Genomic DNA, 20,367 nt, shown 5'->3' with positions numbered 1-20,367 from the left:
CTTTCCTGAGAAATGCCCTTTCCAGATGCAGAGATCTTGCTGCCATTGAAGTATGAGGCGGAAATACTTCCAGCGCTGCCTGAACATGTTATTTAGGTCAATTGCAAGGAAGATGGCAACATGAATCAGAAAAGGAGTTGGAAGAGGAGGAAAGGCATTAGACAGCACCTTGACATCCCCTGCCAATGCAGGATTTTCCTCTGCCAGCACAGAAGCACAGTTAGAGATCACATTCATTGTCTTCTGTGCTCTCCGTTCGCTCCTGTAACTACGAGCAGCTGGACTGGAAATGAAAGAGAAGACTGCAAACTTGCCTTGCCTTTATCACTCTGCATCAGTGTACTATTTCCTGGTGTATTAACTAATCTCTCCGAAACAGAGAGACAGAGCAAGGTCTCCTTATCCGCCCAGAAAATAAGATACATCAGAATAATTGCTCCAATTGCATCCATTTTGGGGGAATGAGTCTCCGGAAGATGCGTTTGTGGAGGCACAGTCATCGTTTTTGTGGCGACTGCTCGCTGGTGGGGTGCTGGCCGAAATCGCTGGGATGGTTTTCCCACCAGGTAATGGCAGGCGGTGCCGGGGCGGGGGTGAAGCAAAGCCACCAGCCGGCGCTGGGCTGGGGGGACATCAGCCACGGTGGGAAACCTTCTAAACGTGTCCCGCTGGGCAGGGCTTTGCCGAGCGCTCCGCTTCCCTTCCCAGAGGAAGCAGCCTGAATTTACCCATTGCTCTGTAGAGACCTGTAGGCTAAAACAAATTATTCTTACGCAGTAGAAAACATTGGGACCAACCTTAACTGATGAAGCAATTTGCCAGCCTTTAGCCTCAAGGTCCCGAGTCCCTCAGGGCTTTCCAGCGTAATGACTTGGGTCTGTTTCCCAGAAAGATTCTCTTGGATATGTGCTGTTGGCAATACTCTGGCTCATTACTGGCCGTTTTATTTTTACAACAGCCAGCTCTTGTTAGCTTCGTTCTCACAGTATTGTTTTCTTTCTAGAAGAAGCTTTTGCTGGCTCTCCTAAACTATCACATGGGAATTGCTTACTAGCTTAGATTTATTTTTTTTTGTTTTGACCCAAAGCTGCGCTTCGCTCTCCTCTGTAACACTGCCAACATCATTTCCAGTCTCTTTTAAGCATATGTTTTGCAATAATATCTAAACTCTTGGCTCCAAATAACTGCCTTACAGAGAGATTAGTATCTTTTAACAAAGAGAAGCAAATAGTGAGAACAAAGGCAATATCTTGAGAGCCTGTAAGACTATCCTGACCTTTCCCAAAGGCCTCAGCCTAGACCTCAGCGTTTCACTAGCAGATGGCAGGAATCAGGGTGGACTTGAGTTTGCGCAGTCCTCTGCTTGGTCGCCGTGTTTGCTGGAAATGTGCTCTGCACATTGTTGCCATCTGGGCTTGACTGTACTATTCTTATAATCTCCAGGGAGCCTTCTCTCGCAGAGCTCATCTCTGATGGAAGTCCTCTCTGGCTGACCTTGCACTCAGACTAGCGTTAGCAGCCTGGATTTTGGAGATTTTGACAGCAGCGTTTTTCAGGGGAAGAAAACTGGCCTGGGAGAGGTTTTGTCCTGGCTGGGGAGGAAGGTATGCCACGTGCCAGCGGCGTGCCCCGGGTATGCAGCTGGGTACGGGGTATTCAGCTAGGGCGTGAGGAGGTCAATATTGATGTTTTGAAAACTTCAGGAGAAAGTGCTACAGGAACGCAAAGGCCTTCAGAAAATCAGCTGAAAAATCGCCTTTGCTTTCGATGAGAGAACTGGATGTGTAGGTGGGAAGGAAGTTGCGTGATGCCATTCAGGAAATCCGCAGCAGTGGTGGGACCATACCCCAGATCTTCTGATATTAAAAAGCTCCTCCTTGGTTTGCATCAGTGCGTGTCTGGGAGGCAGTGTTGTCTGATCTGCAGAAATAAAGGTTGATGGGTAGAGAATTGGCATCTCTGGAAGTGAAATGTCTCTCCTAATTAGCACATGGCTCAATTTGGGTTGCAGGTGAGTTGAGTTCCAGTTGCTCCATGCATGTTTATGAGTTTGCTGCTTGTTAGTGCAAATGACTAATGTCTAAATGCAGAGATTTCAGCATCTCCCTAGGACTAAATACCACGAGGGTTAAATGTTTTTGCTTTTGTTAAGGCTTTGGCTACAGAGTTTTGTGGCAGAATAGCAGAAGCGTGTGAAGCTGATGCTCTGGTGAATGTTAAATGGGACTATCTACACTTACATTTCTAGCCTCATTGATTCTTCCTTTGTACTGCTGTAGTTTCATAGATCTGGAGGTTGAAGATTTCAATTAAATTTGCGCAAAATGGCTTTGGGGCAGTTTCTGCTTGGGCATCTTTGTTGTTGCCCTTGTAAGTATAAAACCCGATGCACCAGACTAAATTAATGCAATCAGAATGGTTTTTCTAGAAATCTTTTTCTAATCCCTCTGAATTGCGATTCTTAAGATTTGTATTCAGATGTCTCCTGTCACGCAGGCAGAATGAGGGCTCCCAATGGTGTGAGTAACTGCTCTTGGCAGCACTGTTTACCACAGTAGTAGCTAAGTTTTGGATCCTGTACGTTCCGAGCCGCAGGTCGGAGTCTGTCGCTGCACCAGTTGCTGCAGTGTCCCGGAGAATTTCCTGCATTGCTTTTTAAAGATTTATATAAGCAGGGACAAAAAATAGATCAGAAGACTCGCATACACCATGGAGATCATCTCCCGTGCCGGCTCCTCAATGGCGCTGCTCTGCGCTGGTGACACCTTTGTGATGGTTTGCTGAACACCGACCCTACAGCACCCGTTTGTCTCCTGCTCCCTCCTGTCCCGGTCCATCCTCAGGAAAAGTCTCCCTCTTTCCTCTGCCTCTTGCCCTCTCTGGCTGTGTGCCGGCTGGAGCTCACTTGGGGCTCCTTTTGACGCAAAATCCCAGGAGAACTGGTGCGGCGGTGCCCAAGAGGCTCCTCTCCACCTCTGTCCCACTGTCTCCCAGGCGCGGGGGCTCCTGCCTTCCGCAGGCTCCCGGCGCAGCTCTTGAGAAATCTTAGTGGAGAGTTCGACCTGGCAGATGGAGGCTGTTACCTCATTCCACAAAAATGCTTTGTTATTGAGAAAATGGAAACTGTCTGAGGTTTGGGAGCTGAATAGAGTCATTGGTGTCTGTTTTAACCGCAGTTTGGTGGTGACTGCTGAAAGTTCCCTTCTCCGAGCATTCCCTTTTCCTACACCCATAATCTTCAAGTCATCGGAGAGCTGCAATGATTTAACTCATTAGCTGAGCAAATGCTGAAGACTGTTGCATACTCTGCAGAAACTTTGCTAAAACCTCAGCATCTTCCAGCAGAAGAGGAATGGCTAGCCAATAAATAACCCTTTGCAAACTGTGGCCAGAAAAGCAATCCCTGTGGATACTAAGCCAAATTCAACTCTCTTTTTACAATCTCAGCTGTGCTTCGTGTTTACTTCATTTTTTTTAAAAAGCTGAATTGAGATTATGCAGGAACTTCTTGGAGAGAAAAGGCACGCACGGAGGCTGATGCTTTGTAATTCTTTTAACACAGGTCTCTCAATCCCAGTTCTGAAGAGAAATTTCTTTTCATCGGTAATTTTTAAAAGTAGATTTCAGCGATGGGAATTTGGGAGCATAGGAGAAGGAATGAAAGTCGAGATTGAACCATTTGCAAGCTGGTTTTTGTATTGCTCCGAATAATGAGTTAGTACGGAAGAGCATTAACCTAAATCCAAGACTTGTTTTAGTTAACAGATCTTTGTATGCATTTGTGAAACTGTGGCATCTGATACCTCCTGCTGAGAACATCGCATAAGCATTATTCACCAAGCATCCTGACAGAGCTGAGAGCAGCAGCGTTAGCTTTTTGGAAATAAAATGAACTCTTTATTTATGTATTTTTAAACTAATGAATCTTAGCGGGCCAAATGAAAGCCTTCCAGTGGCTACAGATGGTTTTCACATGACTAACTGCTTTGGTGCATAGAAAAACCGAGAATACTGGAACAACAAGATATTAAATATTTAATTATTACCCCAGAATGTAAATATGGCCCTGATATTTTGAATTTGTTTAGTCAAATTTCAAGTGTTCACTTAGAAACTTAACAAGATTGGGACTGTATTAATTGATATCTGGGAAGAAGAGTAGCTACTCAGCATCTCCTCCAAATTTCCTCTTTAAATATCAGAGCAAGTTTCAGTAACAGGAATTTGCTCAACTGGAGAAATAATCCCAGCTGTTTCAGGCAGAACCCAGGATCAGTATTTTAGCTGTAACGAGCTGTTTCCGTTCTAGATCCCTGCTTTCTGTGGGTTTACAGTGTAACCATAAAAATCCTTTCCAGGCTGAGCTCTGCCTCCTGAGGTCTTTGGGAGGGGTTTTTTTTAATGTAAAATGCAAATTGTGAAAACACTTAGCAGTTGATTTTTTTCAAGCTGCATTTTACCCGTTTAGAGCCTATTCTGGACACACGATTTTCCTGTAACTGTAAAGCAACGGTTTCTTGAATGGTGCGAGCCCCCAGGATTTCCCTCGTGAGCGTATCAGACATGGGGTAATTTCTGCTGTAGTTCGGGTCTGTGTGGCTGCAGATCATGCCATTTTCCACTAAAACAGCGTGCGTACTAACTTGGCATTGCTGGGGAAAAAACCTTTGCTTTTTTAAGGCTCTTCTAATGAAACAAAAGGAACTGGATAATAATATGAAACGTCTATCTGAAAGGCCTAACCTCAGCATGGTTGAAGACAGAATCACAGAATTATTTAGGTTGGAAGGATCTCTAAGGTCATCGAGTCCAGCCGTAAAGACAAAAATTCCTCTTTAAGATCCACATCCCATGGCAATATTCCTAGATATTGCTCAGGATGGGAAGATGGTGAAGAAATAATAGCAACAGAAGAAGTGGATCCTGAGCTGTCTCTGAGTGCAAGGACTGCTTTTGTCAGCATCGTGATCCCACGTATGGCCTAAACCGCTGACTTCTGCTGGGCTTTGATCTCACCTTGGAATTCCACTACCCTCATTTAAGGAAAATGTGGCTTTTTCTGTTCCCCAGAACTAACGCAGTTTGAACTGGTACGGAACTCCCCGCGCTGCGCTATTCCGGTGCCGCCTTCCAGCGCAACGCGCTCGCTCTTAAAGCCCAAAGTTTAAATAGTAGGAGCGACTCGCAAAGGCATGGTGTTACTGGGTCAAAAGATCTGGAGTCTGGATTAACTGTACTTTAACTGCGCAGTACTGTGTCTGCCTGTCACAGAAGGGTTTGGGTTGGAAAGGATCTTAAAGATCATGTCCTCCTCTTCCTTTTTCCCCTGCTTCTCACGAAAAGTTCAGTTTATGGAATCTGTTTGGCCGTAGGTCTACAACGTGCATTCGTGGGTGTCACAGTTTCCAGCTGACGGGGATATGTGCTACGTCTCAGAAGGAGAAGAAAGATGGACAGGGACTTGGATCTTGGTTCCATTTTTAGTTCTACCAGGCTTGCCTTGTGCCAAAACCCTCCGAGGTGCAAATCCCAGGAGGGAGATAAAATGACTCCCTGCCCTGCAGGTATTATAAGGGTAAATAATGTTTTTTCTGGTGACAGCTGTTTGGGAATTGAGGAAGCAACAATCCGATGAGAGGTTTGGGATGTCAGCTCTGTGGAAACTGAGCGCTCCCGCATATATTTGTTATTTGCAGTAGGGAGCTGGGGAGCTAAACTACTTTCCAAGTAAAGAAACTAATCTTTAGTTCGTGTCCTCGAATAAGGATTAGTTATTCTCATCTGCCTCTTTTCTCAGCACATGGAAATCTTCAAATAGAAAAGTCAGCGTTTAAACTTTAAGGTGTTTCAGTGGCTACCTTTAACTCAGTGAAAACTTCATATCAAGACAATTGCTGCGATGCCTAACTCAGAGGATTCTGGAATATGTAGAATAATGGTGGTACTTACTGAGGGGTCGTTAATAGCAACAGGTAGACGGTGTGTTGCATGTAACTCAGCCAAGAGAAGTTTTATTTCTAGTATTTCTCAACCCTACGCAAACCATGTAACTCACAGGAAGATTAAATCTGCCCCATTGCGCTTGCGGAGGAGCCTTGGGTGTATTGCTTTTGGGGACCCTGAAGAGCTGTGTGTGGAGAATCCCAAATGCAGTTGGGGCCGGTGAAGGTGTCAGACCATCTGCACAGCCCCTGTCACGCTTCATGCGCTGTGACGCGGGGACTCAGCTCAGGAGCGATGAAGTTGGTGCTTCCAGATCATGGTAGCTTGGAGTCTTGACTTGAGACGAAGACGCAGAGCAGAACGTTGAATAAGAGTTGAAGAGGGAAACCCAGAGGTTTTGCATGACTGGGCTCCGCGTAGATCGTGCTGTTTGAGTCACTGACCCTTTCCTCTGGAAATCAGTGAGTTCTGTGGTTCACCTCATTAGTGCCTGACTTGGTAGGTCAGGCTAATAACAATGTTCATTAACTTTTTCACTTTCTGTTAGGAGTTTTGCTCGTTCTCTTTCTTCTCTGCCATCGTGACATTGAGAAATAGAAAGGGTTTGGAAATGAAATGCGTCTACACAAAATTGGAGTCGGAATTCTTATGTCTCTTATGAAAACTTAGAGTAACTTGAATTTGAAGTGTCCGATTTCCAGTCACAAGTAGTGACATTTAAACCTCTGTAGGAAATGCAATCCCTGTGCTGATGTCACCCCCTGGTTTATGATGGGGCTGCTTTTGTTCCTGGGCAAGCACTTGGGTGTTTTGCTGGCCAAGTGATGATTTACTGGTGAGTCTCTCGCTGGTCGCACCTGCTCCGGCCGTCTGCGCCCTGAGTCACCGGGAGAGCTGCGTCCTACCCTGCGGCCGCCGCGTTCTGCGCTGCTCCATCGCATCCCGCAATGCAAGGTAACAGAGACCTGGTCTGAGCATTTGTTTCCGGGGGTTCCCCAATGTGGGACAAATATCTTGCAAATAGAGCACTTCTGCTCACTGAGGAGAACAGAGAGAGGGTTTTTAGGGCGTTTTGGTGGTGTCTTGGTGCAGTGAAGCACACGATCCCTGAACTGCCTGAGCAGACAAATGGCTTTGGAGAGTCTCTCAGCCTGGGCAGAGAGCTGGTCGCTGTCGCTCCCCTCGGCGAGCGGCTGTGGAGCATCTCTGCAGCGGAGAAATGGGGCTTTGCTTCATATCTGCTGCTTCAGGGGCTGAAACATCAACTCTTCTTGGACTTTACCCGAAAGCCACCATGAGAGGAGCCTCCGTTAGTTAATATTCTGACCTTTCAGTTCCTTTTTAATCTGTGGCAAATCTGTTTCATGTAGGTTTCCCTTGTAAATCTCAGCTTTGAATGAGAGAATGAGGCTCTGTAAATGAGCCACAGACCTGGATCAGGGGGCTCTAATATTGTTACTTCTTTTCTATTTGCGTGTTTGGTGGTTTGGTTTTTTTTTTTTTTTTTTTCTGTGAAGAAGCGGTTTTCCTCCCTGTATGAGTTTCCAGGCACGAGTGCCTTGCTGCACCGCCTGCCAGCCGCGGTGCCCCGTGGTTGGAGCGAGAGCAGCAGCGCGAGTTCTGAGCGGGCACATCAGCGCGCGGGGGCATCGGTGTTGGAAACTGTGTGTGTGGCTGCGTGATATAAAGGCGTTCAGAAATTTTGTGAGCATGGATGCCCATAAAATAGCTGTTTCCACTTAGGCTTTTGGATGTGGCAGGAGTTTTCCCTTTGGCAGATGCTGCTAAAGACTCTTTATCTGCAGGCATGGCAGCACAGCGTGGCAGAGATTGGAAAGCATGTCGCATCTTGCAACTTTCTTTTTAGTGCTTGCAAGGAGTTGTTTCTTAGAGATTTTTTTTATGTAAAATATGTGACAATTGCAACCAATGGCTTCTGTTGTTTAAAACGTGCAGTATTTAAGTGGTTTTTAAAGGTGCCCGTGAGAAATGCTTGAACAAAGAGACTGATTTGAAGCTAACCAGCTCTGTATAGTAAAAGTAAATGATAGCTGGTGACCCGATCACTTAGCAAGGAAATCCTCCGCCACAGAAGCAGGAAACTTGTTTTGCTTCTACTAGAGTGGCTAAAAGGAGAGGTCGCCGTCTTCTCCCAGCGATGCCAGTCCCCGTTGTGCAGCTCCCCGTGCTCGGCGGGGCTCGCCGCTGCCCTGTCAGAGCGGTCCCTTTTCCAGGCGGGCAGCAGCTGGCACCCACAGCATCTCCCAGGCAACAAATGAGCTTCGTTTTGTTTCGGACCACAGGCCAGCAGTTCTCGGGACGGAAACCTGAGACAGTTCATCTTTGCCAGGATTCGGTCCTTCCCCAGATTTAGAAGCTGCTCACATGGCTGCGAGCTGCAGCGCTGAGGTTGCCTTCGCTTGCAGGGGACCCCAGCAGCCGGGAAAAGCGCCGTAGCGGGAGACCATCCTCAGTGCTGGTGGGAGCAGCAGCACGGTGGAGAGCCCTGGGGTCGGTGCTGGGAGAGGGGCCATTGGGCAAGAGCCTGTGGGGCACAGGGGTGTCACTGCAGTGTCCCCCCTGTCACCTCCCCGGCTTTCTCTCCGCTCCGTTGACTTTGCATGCAGGTTGGAGAGCCCCGAAAGGCACAAACCTGCCAGGGTTACAGTGCAGGTCACCTTCCTCAGCCAGCAGATCCGCTAACAAAGAAACAACAACAACAAGAAACCAACTACAAATGCTCATTTTTGAGAGGCAAAGAATCAACTTGAAAAAGGGAATATTTTGACCAAATTTGGTGAAGAAATTTGCTTTGCCCTTTAAGTAATAGGCATGCATTAAATAAAACATGTCTGGTTTATATGTCTTTTCCTGCTACTGTAAGTCAAAGTTGCTTTGTTTATTAAAAAAAAAAAAAAAAAACAAACCCAACTGAAATTGAGCAGAGTCTTGATCAGCAAAAGAGCTGCTGGGCTTTCTGCAGAAAACAGTTAATAAGGGATTGGGCTCGGGCCGCGCAGGTTTGCTTTTCATCATGTGAGCATGGAACACGCGCACTGCGGCTGCGCCCGTCCCCCGCAGCCCGTCCACCAGCTCACGCGTGTTCTTGTCCAGAAGCAGCCCTTTGATTGCCTTTATATGCGAAAATAGAGGTATAATCGGCTAAGCACCTTTTATTCAGGGACAACAAAAAGCTGAGTAAGCACTAACTTAAATTCCGGATCACCTCGGCATTAAGAATGGCTTCATCCTCAATTTAAAAAACAGCTGCCTCTAAGGGAAAGAAAAGTGAAAACTACAGTATAAGCTGGAATTGTAAGAGAACTTTAGGGAAATAGAGTGGAATTCCATTATTTTGCAGTGATATCTGTACTGAGATGCACAGACCCCAAGAACTAGCAACTAGAGCCGTCAGATTATTTTTTCTGCGTGTAGGCTGTGATGTCTGTTTGCATTGCAAGATTCTTGTGTGCTGAGCAGATCTAAGATGAAGGTAAATTGGCCTCCGTGTGCAGTTAGTCATTTCCTCTCATGCTTTTACGTTTGAAATCTCGTGTACTGGATGTGACCTTTATTTCACAGGGCGAAGATTTTGAAACGCTATTGCCGGAGCCCTGGGTTTGAGCAGTTGGATCAGCCGTTGGGCTTTTCCATGGCTGTGGGCCAACTGTGCTGGGTTAGACGGGCATAGATCAATCCACTCTAAAATTAAACTTTCATTGCTAGATTATAATCCTCACGATATGCTTATTCTTCCGGGCTCCCTTTTTTTTTCTTTCTGTAGTAGCCAGGGCACTATAAAGATCTCGCTGGTTTTCTGCCTTGGGAAGGTTTAGGACATCCCAGGCTCTGTGCGACAGAGTTCTGTCTTCTGAGTTTGGGGCGTGGATGCGTTTTCCCATTTTGTTGGTTTCTGGAGAATGCTCACTTCATGCTGGTGCCCTGTACCTCGCGCGAGGTTGTAACTGCAAATGGTGGCGTTACGAGGCTGTAGCACACAGGACAAGAAAACCTGTGCTCCAACAGGCAGGTGGCACGAAGCCCCGTATGGACCAGTTTGTAGTTTTCACGTACATTTATACGTGCTCTCTTCATGACTTTCTTGATGAGACCTTATCTGGTTGCAGTCCCTCCCCACCAGCTTTTCTTGTCCATCACTTCATAATGACGTGGGCAAAGAAGGTTCACAGGTAAATCGTACAAGGGACGGGCATTTCACTGTCCAGACCAGCTCCTGCCTGGGCCTGGTGTGAAACCTGGGGCCTGGCAGCCGGCCACTGCCCGTTAATTTGTTTTATATGGTTGATGACTATCTTCAGGGTTTGTTTTATGTTCTTGTGTTCCTGTTTGTTGCCAGTAGGGTGATGGTTAGTGTATGCTCTGCTCAATACATCTAAAAGGCCGTTCAGCCCTGCACGGACAGCAAGTTCCTCGTTCTTGCCCAATTTTCCAGTTAAAAGAAGAAAACTAAGGGAATTTGTGGATTTGACCTTGGCAGGTTCTCGTGATGTGATTTCTCAAGCCCCCGCTAGCTGACGGCGTTTTTGCCAGGGCTGTTGAGGCTGAGAGACCACAAGTGGGTGGGAATTGTGTGTGTTGCCACGTTGGGGACGTGGCGTGAGCTGATGGTATGGTCCAGCGCTGGCAGCCTCTGCGATGGCAGCACCAGCGTGGGGTTGGGACGCCGCGGGGCCGGCGTGGGGTCATGCTGGTGTGATGTCGTGCTGCCGCGGGGCTGGTGTGGTGCCCGCTGGCTGTCACAAGCGAGGAAAGCCTGAGGATTTTGTGCCCTCCCTTTCAGTATGACTCTGATGCTTTTGATATCGCCGTAACCATATTGGAAGGGGAGCATATCCTTCTCTCTGAGACGGGATGACCAACGTGCTCGAGAGGAGAAGGGAGCAGGACTTCAGAAAGCATCGCACGCCTGTTCCTTGCTCCTTTTTAAGAATTGATACGAGCAGCCGCTTCCCTGGCCTGTGACTCCCGCTCCTCTGGTCGCACCGAAGCTCCTGTGATCGGTCACGCTCCCTGAAACTTGGCGCCAGCGTCTTTCTTCCTATTATGGTCACCCTGGCCACGTCGGCAGCTGCTGCCCCGCAGCCCCCTGCGAGCTCTGGTGACCGACTGGCTCGGTGCAGGCGGCCGCTGCCAGCGGGCTCCCGCTCAGCCCACACTGGGCAGGAGAAGGAACCCGCCATGTGGAGCTTGGGCCAGGACATCTCTCCCTTCTCCCAAGCCTCTCCAGAGGTCGGCCAGAATCTCTCCTGGCACCTTCCTAAGCTGCAGGTTTCATGACCATCTGCTAAAGGGGACTTTGTTCAGCTGGGAAGAAGTTTCCGATGTGTTCGTATCTTACTCCTCTGCTCTCGGACTTCCTCCTTCTGTTAAGTCGTCTGCTTGAATCATGACAGGTCCAAACTGCCCAAATGGTTTCAATTCCAGACTTCCTGTTGAGTGCACGGAATTCGCTTTCTTTGTATACATTTTGAGTAAGATTAACAGCTGATCTCTTGAGCAAACATTCAGTTTTAATGTTAGCAGAATGACACAGGCTGCTTGTTCTGAATGTGTCCTGGCAGCTCTGCTGCCGTTATCTCTGCCCTCGGTCCAGGCTGCCCCCCGAAGGGGGAGGATTTTGTTCAGAAACTGAAATAGTTAATTAACCCTTACAGCTGATTAGTAATAAATTTTTAACTCTGAAATCACCCCTTCCTTTCTTCCTGGGCAGAGTTTTTCTTTTTACGGTTGCGTGGTAGGGACTCCTAAGCTTCTTTTTCTGACCCTGGTAGAATTAACTTTCCCCGAAGAAAATAAGTCTAGAGCGAGAGCTGAACTGCATGTTGCCTTTCTCCGTGTCCGCCTGCGCTCTGCTGCCCCTCTGCTGGGCCTGTGGAAAGTGGGTGGACGCAGTGAAGCTGGGCACCCACGGGAAGCCTGGCATTTCTCACTGGTGGCGTTTGAATAGAATCTTCCGTTTCTCTTCCCGCAAACCACGTATCTTCATGCTCACCGTGTGGATGCTTCAGCTCCCAGCTGGACTCAGGGGACCTGCTCGGATAGGAAGGATGTGGGGAGGAAAGGGACAGAAGTAGCTGAAAACTAAGTGCAAAGCAAGGTCTCGGCCACAAGAAATTACAGTTTGAGTCTCAGATGGGCAAACCCGCCTGGTTTTCCACTGTAGCATGGAAAATTGGATTCCCCTGCAACTGCGGCCTCATTAAAAAGAGATTCTTTCTTTAAAGGGTAGAGAAGGGACAAAAGTCCCAGTGTGCACAAATACTGGCTCAGAGCTTTGTCCCATTACCTTGTATGGGGATGCTGCCTTGTGAGAGCCTGACTTACTAGCAGCAGGTTTTCCTTTCGCATAGGAAAAGTTTTGTTCTATGTTTCCTTATCTTAGGAGAAAGAAGGAGGAATTTAGTGCTAGAGGAAAAAGGTCTATGAACTCATGGGTGTTTTGAAACCAGAGCGGCAGCAGTTTGGAGTTCCTTAGGACTCTGAACTTCCTGCAGCCCTGGTCCGCAGGCACCGGGGGTGTTGAGGTTTCTTACGGACCCCTCCAGACGTCGACTGGAGAGCGTGTGTAAGCACGTCAAGGCCAAAGCTGTTTCCATGTGCGGATAACTGACTCTGCATATGGTCTCTCTAAGGTTTGTCGGCCTTCCTGGGAGACCTGGCCAATCATTTATGGTAATTCGAAAGTTTAATTTAAACTTTAAAACCAAAAAAAATTGTTGCTGCTTTCCCGATCTTCTGAGCGTATCTGGACCAGGCGTGGTGTCTCAGTCAGGGCTGCGCAAACAGCGCGGTGTTTCCCGCCGGGCACCGCTGGGCGGGCTGTGGGCCGACATCGGGTGAGATTTTTCTCGATCTTAGGGCAAGATCAGACATTTGTGGGACAGTCGTGCTTTTAGCAATTATCTTGATCTATATGCAGAGCTGTCAGGAGGGAGTCCGTGCGATGTGGTTTTGCACTTTGAATGGAGGGCACCTCAGAGATCCTGTCTGAACATTAGGAAATCCTCAATTTGCCATTCTAAGACTGTAAAAATTGCGCAACAACCTAGGTATGCCTTGTGATTTGTCAAATGCTTTAACAGTTTCTGCCACTTCTTCCTCTCAAAGTCCTGGGAAGCTGCCTATCTTGCTGAGCAAGGATGAGTCTAACAGCACTGATTTCACTGGAAAGGCAGGGTGTTTCCTCACAGCTGTGCCAGCCGTTTTGCTGAGCGTGTTGCGGATCCCGGAGCAGCCCGTGACAGCTCTGGGCAGGAGGTTGCTCTGCCCGTGCCTGGGGAAATGACTGCGGTGCAGCCTCCTCAGCAGAGCTCGGGACCTGCGGTGCGTAAGCACAGCATCGCAGGGGTGCCGGTGGGGCTGTGTGGCCGTACCCCCCCGCTGATTCATCTGCCTCCTGCCGCCTCCTCCCTCGAGGCCGACTGCAGGAGCCAAATCTTCCCTACGTGTTGGAGAAATGACCTGCGGCGTCCTCCCGTTGTGCTGGCGATGGGGAGGTGCCAGGTGAGGTCCGTGGCCGTGCTGAGGGTCCCTGCCAGGACTCAGCTCCTCTGTGCCGGAGCGCCCCCCCCCCCGGAGCAGCCCCTCGTACTATGGTTTGTGAGCTGCCCCGAGGTGGGGAGGCTGCGGCTGGAGGCAGCTCGGAGATCCGAGGGCAGGAAGCGACTCTGTGGTGCGGCACCGCTCCTGGGGGTGCGCGGTCTGGCGGGGGCACCCTGATGAAACGCTTGGCACCTCTCTGGGAGCTGCCTCCAGCCGAAAGCGGGGTCTCCTCCAACAGCAGATGGGGGATGCTGTTCCCAGCGCCCCTGGTCTACAGCCCCGCGCGTGGGTCTGGCAGCAGCGTGAGGGGGTGCGGGGAACCCCGGCGGCCCCCCGGAGAGCTGGTCCCCTCCATCCCCAGAGAGCCGGGGCTGGCCGTGCCACCCCTGCCCGGGGTGCGCAGTGGCCCTGGGCGGATCCGCAGGAGCCGTGTCGGGAAACGTGGACTGAAAACGTTCCCAGCCTAATGGAGGGGCTGGAGCTGCTCCTCGGAGCAAGCAGATGGTTTCCCTTTTAGGGCCGGTGGCAGGCAGAAACAATTTCACGCAGATTCCAGGACCCATAATGGTTCTGGAAAGCCAAGAGGAACAGAAAGCGTTCTTCTCCTCTCCTGACCTTGGAGCGTGTTGAGGACCGTCTTCCAAAGCCGTGTCCCTGGACGGTTTCATCCTTACATGGGGAGCGCTGGCCTGTCCCAGCGAGGTTGTGCTTTCCCTTTGGCATCTCTAGGTGTGAGCTGCGCCTGCACGAGCAGTTCCCTGCTCAGAGCAGCCCAGGGGAGATGCGAGTAGGCAGGAACCTGACAGCCAAAGGCAGGTCTGTTCCTGTGTCCTGGGCAGATTAAATGTTTCCCTAGGAATAGCCTTATGGGTTGCTCTGGGATCACTGCGGAGCAGCTGGTTGTGACCTGACAACGAGCAACAAACTGGTGTGAAGTTACGCAGGGTTATAGGCTCACCATATACGTGAGGCCTCTGCTGAAGGAGTTCATTGTAGCAGGAATCGTTTCAAAAGGCTGGTTAAACTCTGAAGCGATTGCATGCAGGAGAACGCCTGGCCCTGGACAGTCTGTACTGGCTCCTTTGCATAACAGGTCCCCAGTTTATCGACACTAAAATTAATGCAATAATCTCCTGGGGCTGTTGCTAAGCCATCTGCTGTGTTGCTGCGGACAATGACACCGGGGTGGTGTTAGGTGCATGTTACTCTCTAATTAGAAAGTGGGCTCTGTGGTGCGTCCTTGACAAATCGCTGACCTTTCTCATACGTGAAGCTATTCTGAGCTCTGTTCCAGACTGATCAGATTTGCATCCTGGAGCACTTTAAATGTTGTTTGTGAGGGGAGCTCTTGTTCCCAAAGCTGTTTGTTCATGGGCACAGGAGAGGAACTGAACTTCCTTTCCTCCATGAGTACAACTATATCTGTCAAAGGGGAAGGGTAGGCAGCTGGCAGGCATATATCTGTTGTTTATTTTTGCCCTCAGACAGCCAGCGAGACAGCTGAGAGAACACCCCACATCCAGCTCCACCGTCCCCGCGTACGGGGCCCTGCTCCAGCCGACCTTGTCCCACAGGGACCGCGGCCATCGGGCAATGGGCAAACCAACCCCCTCTTTGCAACTGGAATCCCATCATTTTAGGGCAACGCCTTGGTTAGTATTTGAAAGCGATACTTACATCAGCCTAGCACGCAGCTAATGTTTACAGGGTGGTGCAGACTGCAAGGTATGAGCACATGCTAATTAGCACGCATAGTGATTGCCTATATTGTGCCTTCTACATCTGAGCCTCAATTAAAGTGCGGTTTTTTTAATGCATTTTAGAACTCCACCTCTTTTCTTCACGAATGGAGACAATTTCCAGGTTCCTCATTACAGTCACAATAAGAATTGTGGGCTTTTGTGCTGTTCCTTTCACTCTCTTTCTGTTGTCTCACCTTCCTCTTCTCCGTGACTCGGTCTCCGGCAGTGCCGTCTCCTCGGGGGCGAAGACGCAGGGTTTGCTTTGGCGTTGCGTAGGGCTTTGGCATCCCTGCCCTGCGCTGCCTCTGAGACCGGAACAAAGAGAGCAAAGGGCTTATCTAATACAAATAACCCTGAGCAAACTTCCTGGGCCTGTTCTTTTTTTCTGTGGAAGAGGCAGCGCAGAGTCTGATCCCGTGGGCTCCCGTCGCAGTCTCGGCCACGTGAGGCTCCCAGGAGTTGCTCTGCTGGCGTCGGGCGTCTGCCAGCACGACAAGACCGGGCTGTCCCTGCTTTTGGCTTTGGGAACCAGGGCTCACAGAGGGACAGTGTCAAGGTCAGGCATAGCAGTGCTTGGGAGGACGAGTCCCTGTCACTGGTAAAACCCAAGGCTTCTCCATTCAAGTTGTTTTTCCTTCCCTTGCGTTTTCTGATGTCCTCTGACCCCATATTACAGACCACAGAGATAAAGCGCAGCCCATTGAGCAAACATGGCAGCTCCTGGCTCCGGCGGCTCCCAGGGTAGGAGTGCTCATTAGAGGCCCTTTTATTACAGACACACCTTGGAAAGTTCCCTTCGACAGGGCTGGGAGGAGGAGGAGGGTTAGTAATTTGATTTTCATTCTTTGCCAGAGGAAAAGGTCCCGGGTGGCTTCAGGGAGCGAAGGCGAGTGGGGCCGAGGAGGTGGCGGTGGCTGAGAAGCGCCAGGAGCCGTCGGGGTTGTGGGAGCCGCTGCGTGGCCGGGTGAGCACTCGGGGGGTGCCCCGGAGGTGGGGTGCTGGGGGTCAGCCCAGGCTGTGGCAGAGCAGGGGCAGACTGAACCGGCAGCAGTCCGGTTCGGCACGCCAGCACCCCTCCGGCTCCGCCATGCGAACTCTCCGAGTGCCCCATCTCCAGTAACAGACTGGGAGTTGCCCGGCGCGGGCTGCCTTGTTCCATGGGCAGCTGCTGCTGGGGCTCTGGGGGACGGGCTCGGCGTGGCAGTGGCCCAAAGCCCCCACGGGTGGCAGGCACACGCTGTGGAGCTGCTGCCGCCACCGCAGTCCCCCGCAGCAGCCTGCCATGCTGCAGGGCACGGAGCGGTCAGCGGAGCAGAACATGGCCGGGGCAGCAGCTGGGTAACGAGAGCGTCTGAAAAGGGACTTTGTTCCCCCTCTGTTGGTCACGTAGCCATGTGGGAACACTAGATTTATTCACCGGCAGCCCTATCGGCACATACCAGGCTTGACAACAGCTGGGAGCTGTGCGGTTCGACCAAGAATAGCCCTGGGGAGCTCGCTGCCATGAGTCAGAGCTGTCTGGATCGGCTCCTGCCCCGGAGGGAGCCGCTGCTGCCGGGGAGCCCGTGGGGAGGAGGCGCGGGGGCTGGCGGTGAGCTCCCGGCACCACGAAATGCCAAACTGCAGATTGAGCCAGAATAGCTCTTTCTGAAGTGGGTGGGTTCCCAAAGAAAAGTGCAGCGTGCGGCGCTCTGCAGCTGACTGCTCAGATGTAATTCCCTGGGCTTGTCTACACTTGATAGCAACCTGTAATAGAGAAGGGTGTGATTTTGCAAGTGGAAAACTCCATATTTAGGAATAACCAGGTTAAACCAAACAGAAGGAAGATGCTTTTGTTCTGGAGTCAGTGCTCCAAAGAAAGCGAAATAGTTCCACAAACCTCTTGTCTGAGAGGGAGACAAGAGGCAACGAGAGATGTCTGATCTCCTGCGTGCAAAACCCAACACCTCTGTTGCTTGTAAAACTCCCGCCCTCCCCAACACTTTCTCCCTGAAGAGTGTTTGTAGTTGGAGCAATATGTGTAAAACGGTTTGCTGGGATGTGGTTCTGTAGCTGGGCACGGTGTGGGGTACCCCATTTCCGCTTCCCTGGGGAGCGGCTGCTTTAAAGTTCTGGAGAAGTTGCGGAGTTTGAAAGGCTGACGGCCCCATCGGGCAGAGCATCGGCTCACAGGCCGTCAGCGGGGATCTTGCTGGTGGTGCTGGTGGCTGAGCGCGGGTCTCTGCTTGGTAGGCAGATCTCCCTCGAGGCGGCTGGCTCTCTGACGTGGCAGTGGATGTGCACCCAGCGGGTGCCTGCTCCTGTTCTCAGTGCCAAATCAAAGCTTCCCAGGAAGGCAAATTCTCTCTTTTGGTCATTGTTTACACTTTGCTTCCCAGCAAGGAGGCAGGCAGCGAGAAGTTCGACTGCACGCGTACATTCTCTGAGCGGTGCCCGAGCTGTTGAACTGGAGCACAAACCCGCAGCGAGGTTCGTGCCAGGCCCCGACTGTGTGCAGGCTTTTTTGGAAGTGCGTACGGCCACGGGGCAGTTGCCGCAGCTCGGGTCTGTGTCCTCTCCTGACAGCAGCCGTTTGCTGGCTCAGGGATTCGGGTCCTTGCCCTCTGGAGGTGGCAGGGCTGTGCGGGGACATCTCAGGCAGCATAAGCCGATGCTGACCCAGCATCTCCACTGGTCTCTTAGCAGGTGAAGGAGCCCCTCAGACTGGCACCATGACGGAGTGCTTTGACTGCGACAACTGCAAGGAGTCCTTGTACGGGCGCAAGTACATCCAGATGGACAATGGCCCGTACTGCATCCCCTGCTACGACGCCCACTTTGCCAACACCTGCGATGAGTGCAAAGAGCTGATCGGCCACGACTGCAGAGTGAGTATGGGGCCCTGCGGCGGGGCAGGGCGCTTCCCTGGGGCCATCGGTCCCTCCTCACCTCGGCTGTCCTCCCCAGGAGCTGTACTACGAGGACCGCCATTACCACGAGCACTGCTTCCGTTGCTTCCGCTGTGACCGCTCCCTGGCCGACGAGCCGTTCACCTGCCAAGGCGAGGAGCTGCTGTGCAATGACTGTTACTGCAGCGAGTTCTCCTCCAAGTGCGTTGCCTGCGAGAAGACGGTCATGCCAGGTAGGAGCAGGCAGACTCGAGCGCTGCGGTTTTTTCCTGGTCCCGGCGGCATCAGCCAGGGCTGCAGGGTCCAACACCAGGGCAGCAAGGAAGAGAGCGGAATTTCTGCTCTCCTGCCGCACTCTCACGGCACGGAGTGGGGCGGGCACTTTGTTTGTCTGACAAGACAGCGGGATCCTGTGCTGTGGTCACCGCAGCAGCCCCGTCCATCTGTTCCCCTTTTTCATGGGGAAGTGAGCCAGGGAGGAGATAACAAAGGGTTTCCTGGGCATTTTCTGGTGTGTGCTGACGAGAAGAGAAGGAATGACTCAAGATGTGTGATCATCCCTGGAGATGGCCTGAGGCAAAGGAGTGTCTTTGCTTGGCCATTCTGGCACCATCTTCAGGTGCAGGTTACAAATGGGTTACAACAGGCGTCTCTGCTGTGGGCTGTGTGCGGGTCTGAGGGCATGTTCCCACAGCCCCCCCTTGGTGGTGGGGTGGGCCCGGAGCCTCCCCGCTCCAGCTGCTGCCATGGGGAGGGCAGGCAGAGAGCGGGGTGTGCAGGACCGCGGTTCATCCCGCACAGCCTCCCGCAGCTCCCTCCTTCACTGAACGGCTCTCTCTGCAGGATCCCGTAAGCTGGAGTACAACGGACAAACCTGGCACGAGCATTGCTTCATATGCAGCAGCTGCCAGCAGCCCATCGGGTCACGATCCTTCATCCCAGACAATAAGGATTATTACTGTGTCCCCTGTTACGAGAGCAAGTTTGCTCCTCGCTGCACTCGTTGCAAAAAGGTATGTCTGGCCCCACAGCCCGCAGCCCCCGCGTTCTCTGATCCAGGGCCACGTTCCCCACTCCTGCCTGAGCCCCGCCAGAGATGGGTTCAGGCGCCAGCACCCCGGCTGGCTGCTGGTCCTGCGCTGCGGCCCGTTCGCCCGTGTCCCTGTGTCACCAGTGTGCGCTCTCTTCCCGCAGACCCTCACCAAGGGAGGAGTGACTTACCGGGATGAGCCGTGGCACAAGGAGTGTTTCGTCTGCACGGGCTGCAAGACCCCCCTGGCTGGGCAGCAGTTCACCTCCCAGGACGACAACCCCTACTGCATCAAGTGCTTTGGGAACCTCTATGCCAAGAAGTGCAGCGCCTGCACGAAGCCCATCACAGGTGAGCAGAACGGCCCCGGTTACGGGGCGCTTCCGCAGAGCAGGCCATGACCTGCCTGCCCTGTTGGCACGCACGCGGTGACTGCTCTGGGTGAAGCTGCGCTCTCGGGTGCACGTGTGACCCAGGCCCGTAGGATGCTCATACACATGGCCACCACGCAGCCTTGCTCAGGTGTCTCCAGGCACTTCAGGCCTCCCCGGGACAAATGCTGGGGAGTACAAGGTGCCCTCAGGCACATCCCCCCAAAACTGCAGCTGCTTTCCAAGGAGCCCCCCAGGAGAGGGGATCTCTCTGCTGCAGTGGCCCTAGGGCCACTCGTGTCCCTTCATCTGCGTCTTTCAAAGTGGCGAACTGTGCCCTGTGGGAGGATTTCCCTCTGCCCAGGGGTAAAGGCTCCCAACGTGACCCCTCACAGTGTGGTCTTGTGTCTCAAGCTTGCCTTGTTGGAGGCTAGTTGCCACGTCCTGTGTAAAGATTGCTCTCAGACAGAGAAAGCCAGAGACTTCCAGCCGTAGCTGGAGCAGCAACTGCTGCAGGGAGTCTGGACCTGCAGTACCCTCCTAAGACAGGGGAAACAGAGGGTCCTCTTCTGCAGAAACCCCTGAGAGGGTCTGGCCTCCTTCCTGTCCTCCCCCTCTTGACCTTTCCCTTTGCAACTCCCGTCTCTTGCAAAGCCGTGAATCAGCTGGTGACTCAGAGGATGACTCCAGCTGAGGACAGGGCAGCTCCTGGGCACCCCGCTTCCCGTCTGGTCCTTATCAGTTTGTCGCAGTCCTGGGGAGAAGGGGGTCACAGCCCACAAGTCCGAGCGCTGCGGGCAGAGGAAGGAAGCTGCCTGCGGAGCCTCTGC

General features: G+C 51.7%; 1 protein-coding gene across 6 annotated transcripts in view; it reads left to right on the top strand.

Moving 5' to 3' along the window:
* Positions 1-20,367, top strand: part of FHL3 (four and a half LIM domains 3) — a 28,777-nt gene that overhangs the window by 6,102 nt on the left and 2,308 nt on the right. The window contains exons 1-5 of one of the 6 annotated variants that reach the window (XM_054223737.1): positions 6,737-6,897; positions 17,934-18,115; positions 18,195-18,369; positions 18,980-19,149; positions 19,331-19,517. In XM_054223737.1, coding sequence (XP_054079712.1) covers positions 6,891-6,897; positions 17,934-18,115; positions 18,195-18,369; positions 18,980-19,149; positions 19,331-19,517 — 721 coding nt within the window. In that variant the 5' untranslated portion in view covers positions 6,737-6,890. Of the gene's footprint in view, positions 1-6,736; positions 6,898-16,100; positions 16,213-17,563; positions 17,584-17,930; positions 18,116-18,194; positions 18,370-18,979; positions 19,150-19,330; positions 19,518-20,367 lie in introns of those variants that run through there. The other 5 variants (XM_054223736.1, XM_054223739.1, XM_054223734.1 and 2 more) reach the window with 5 other exon arrangements.

This window comes from Rissa tridactyla, chromosome 18 (genome assembly GCF_028500815.1).
Source record: "Rissa tridactyla isolate bRisTri1 chromosome 18, bRisTri1.patW.cur.20221130, whole genome shotgun sequence".
Taxonomy (NCBI): domain Eukaryota; kingdom Metazoa; phylum Chordata; class Aves; order Charadriiformes; family Laridae; genus Rissa; species Rissa tridactyla.
This window is presented reverse-complemented; position numbering and strand designations above follow the sequence as displayed.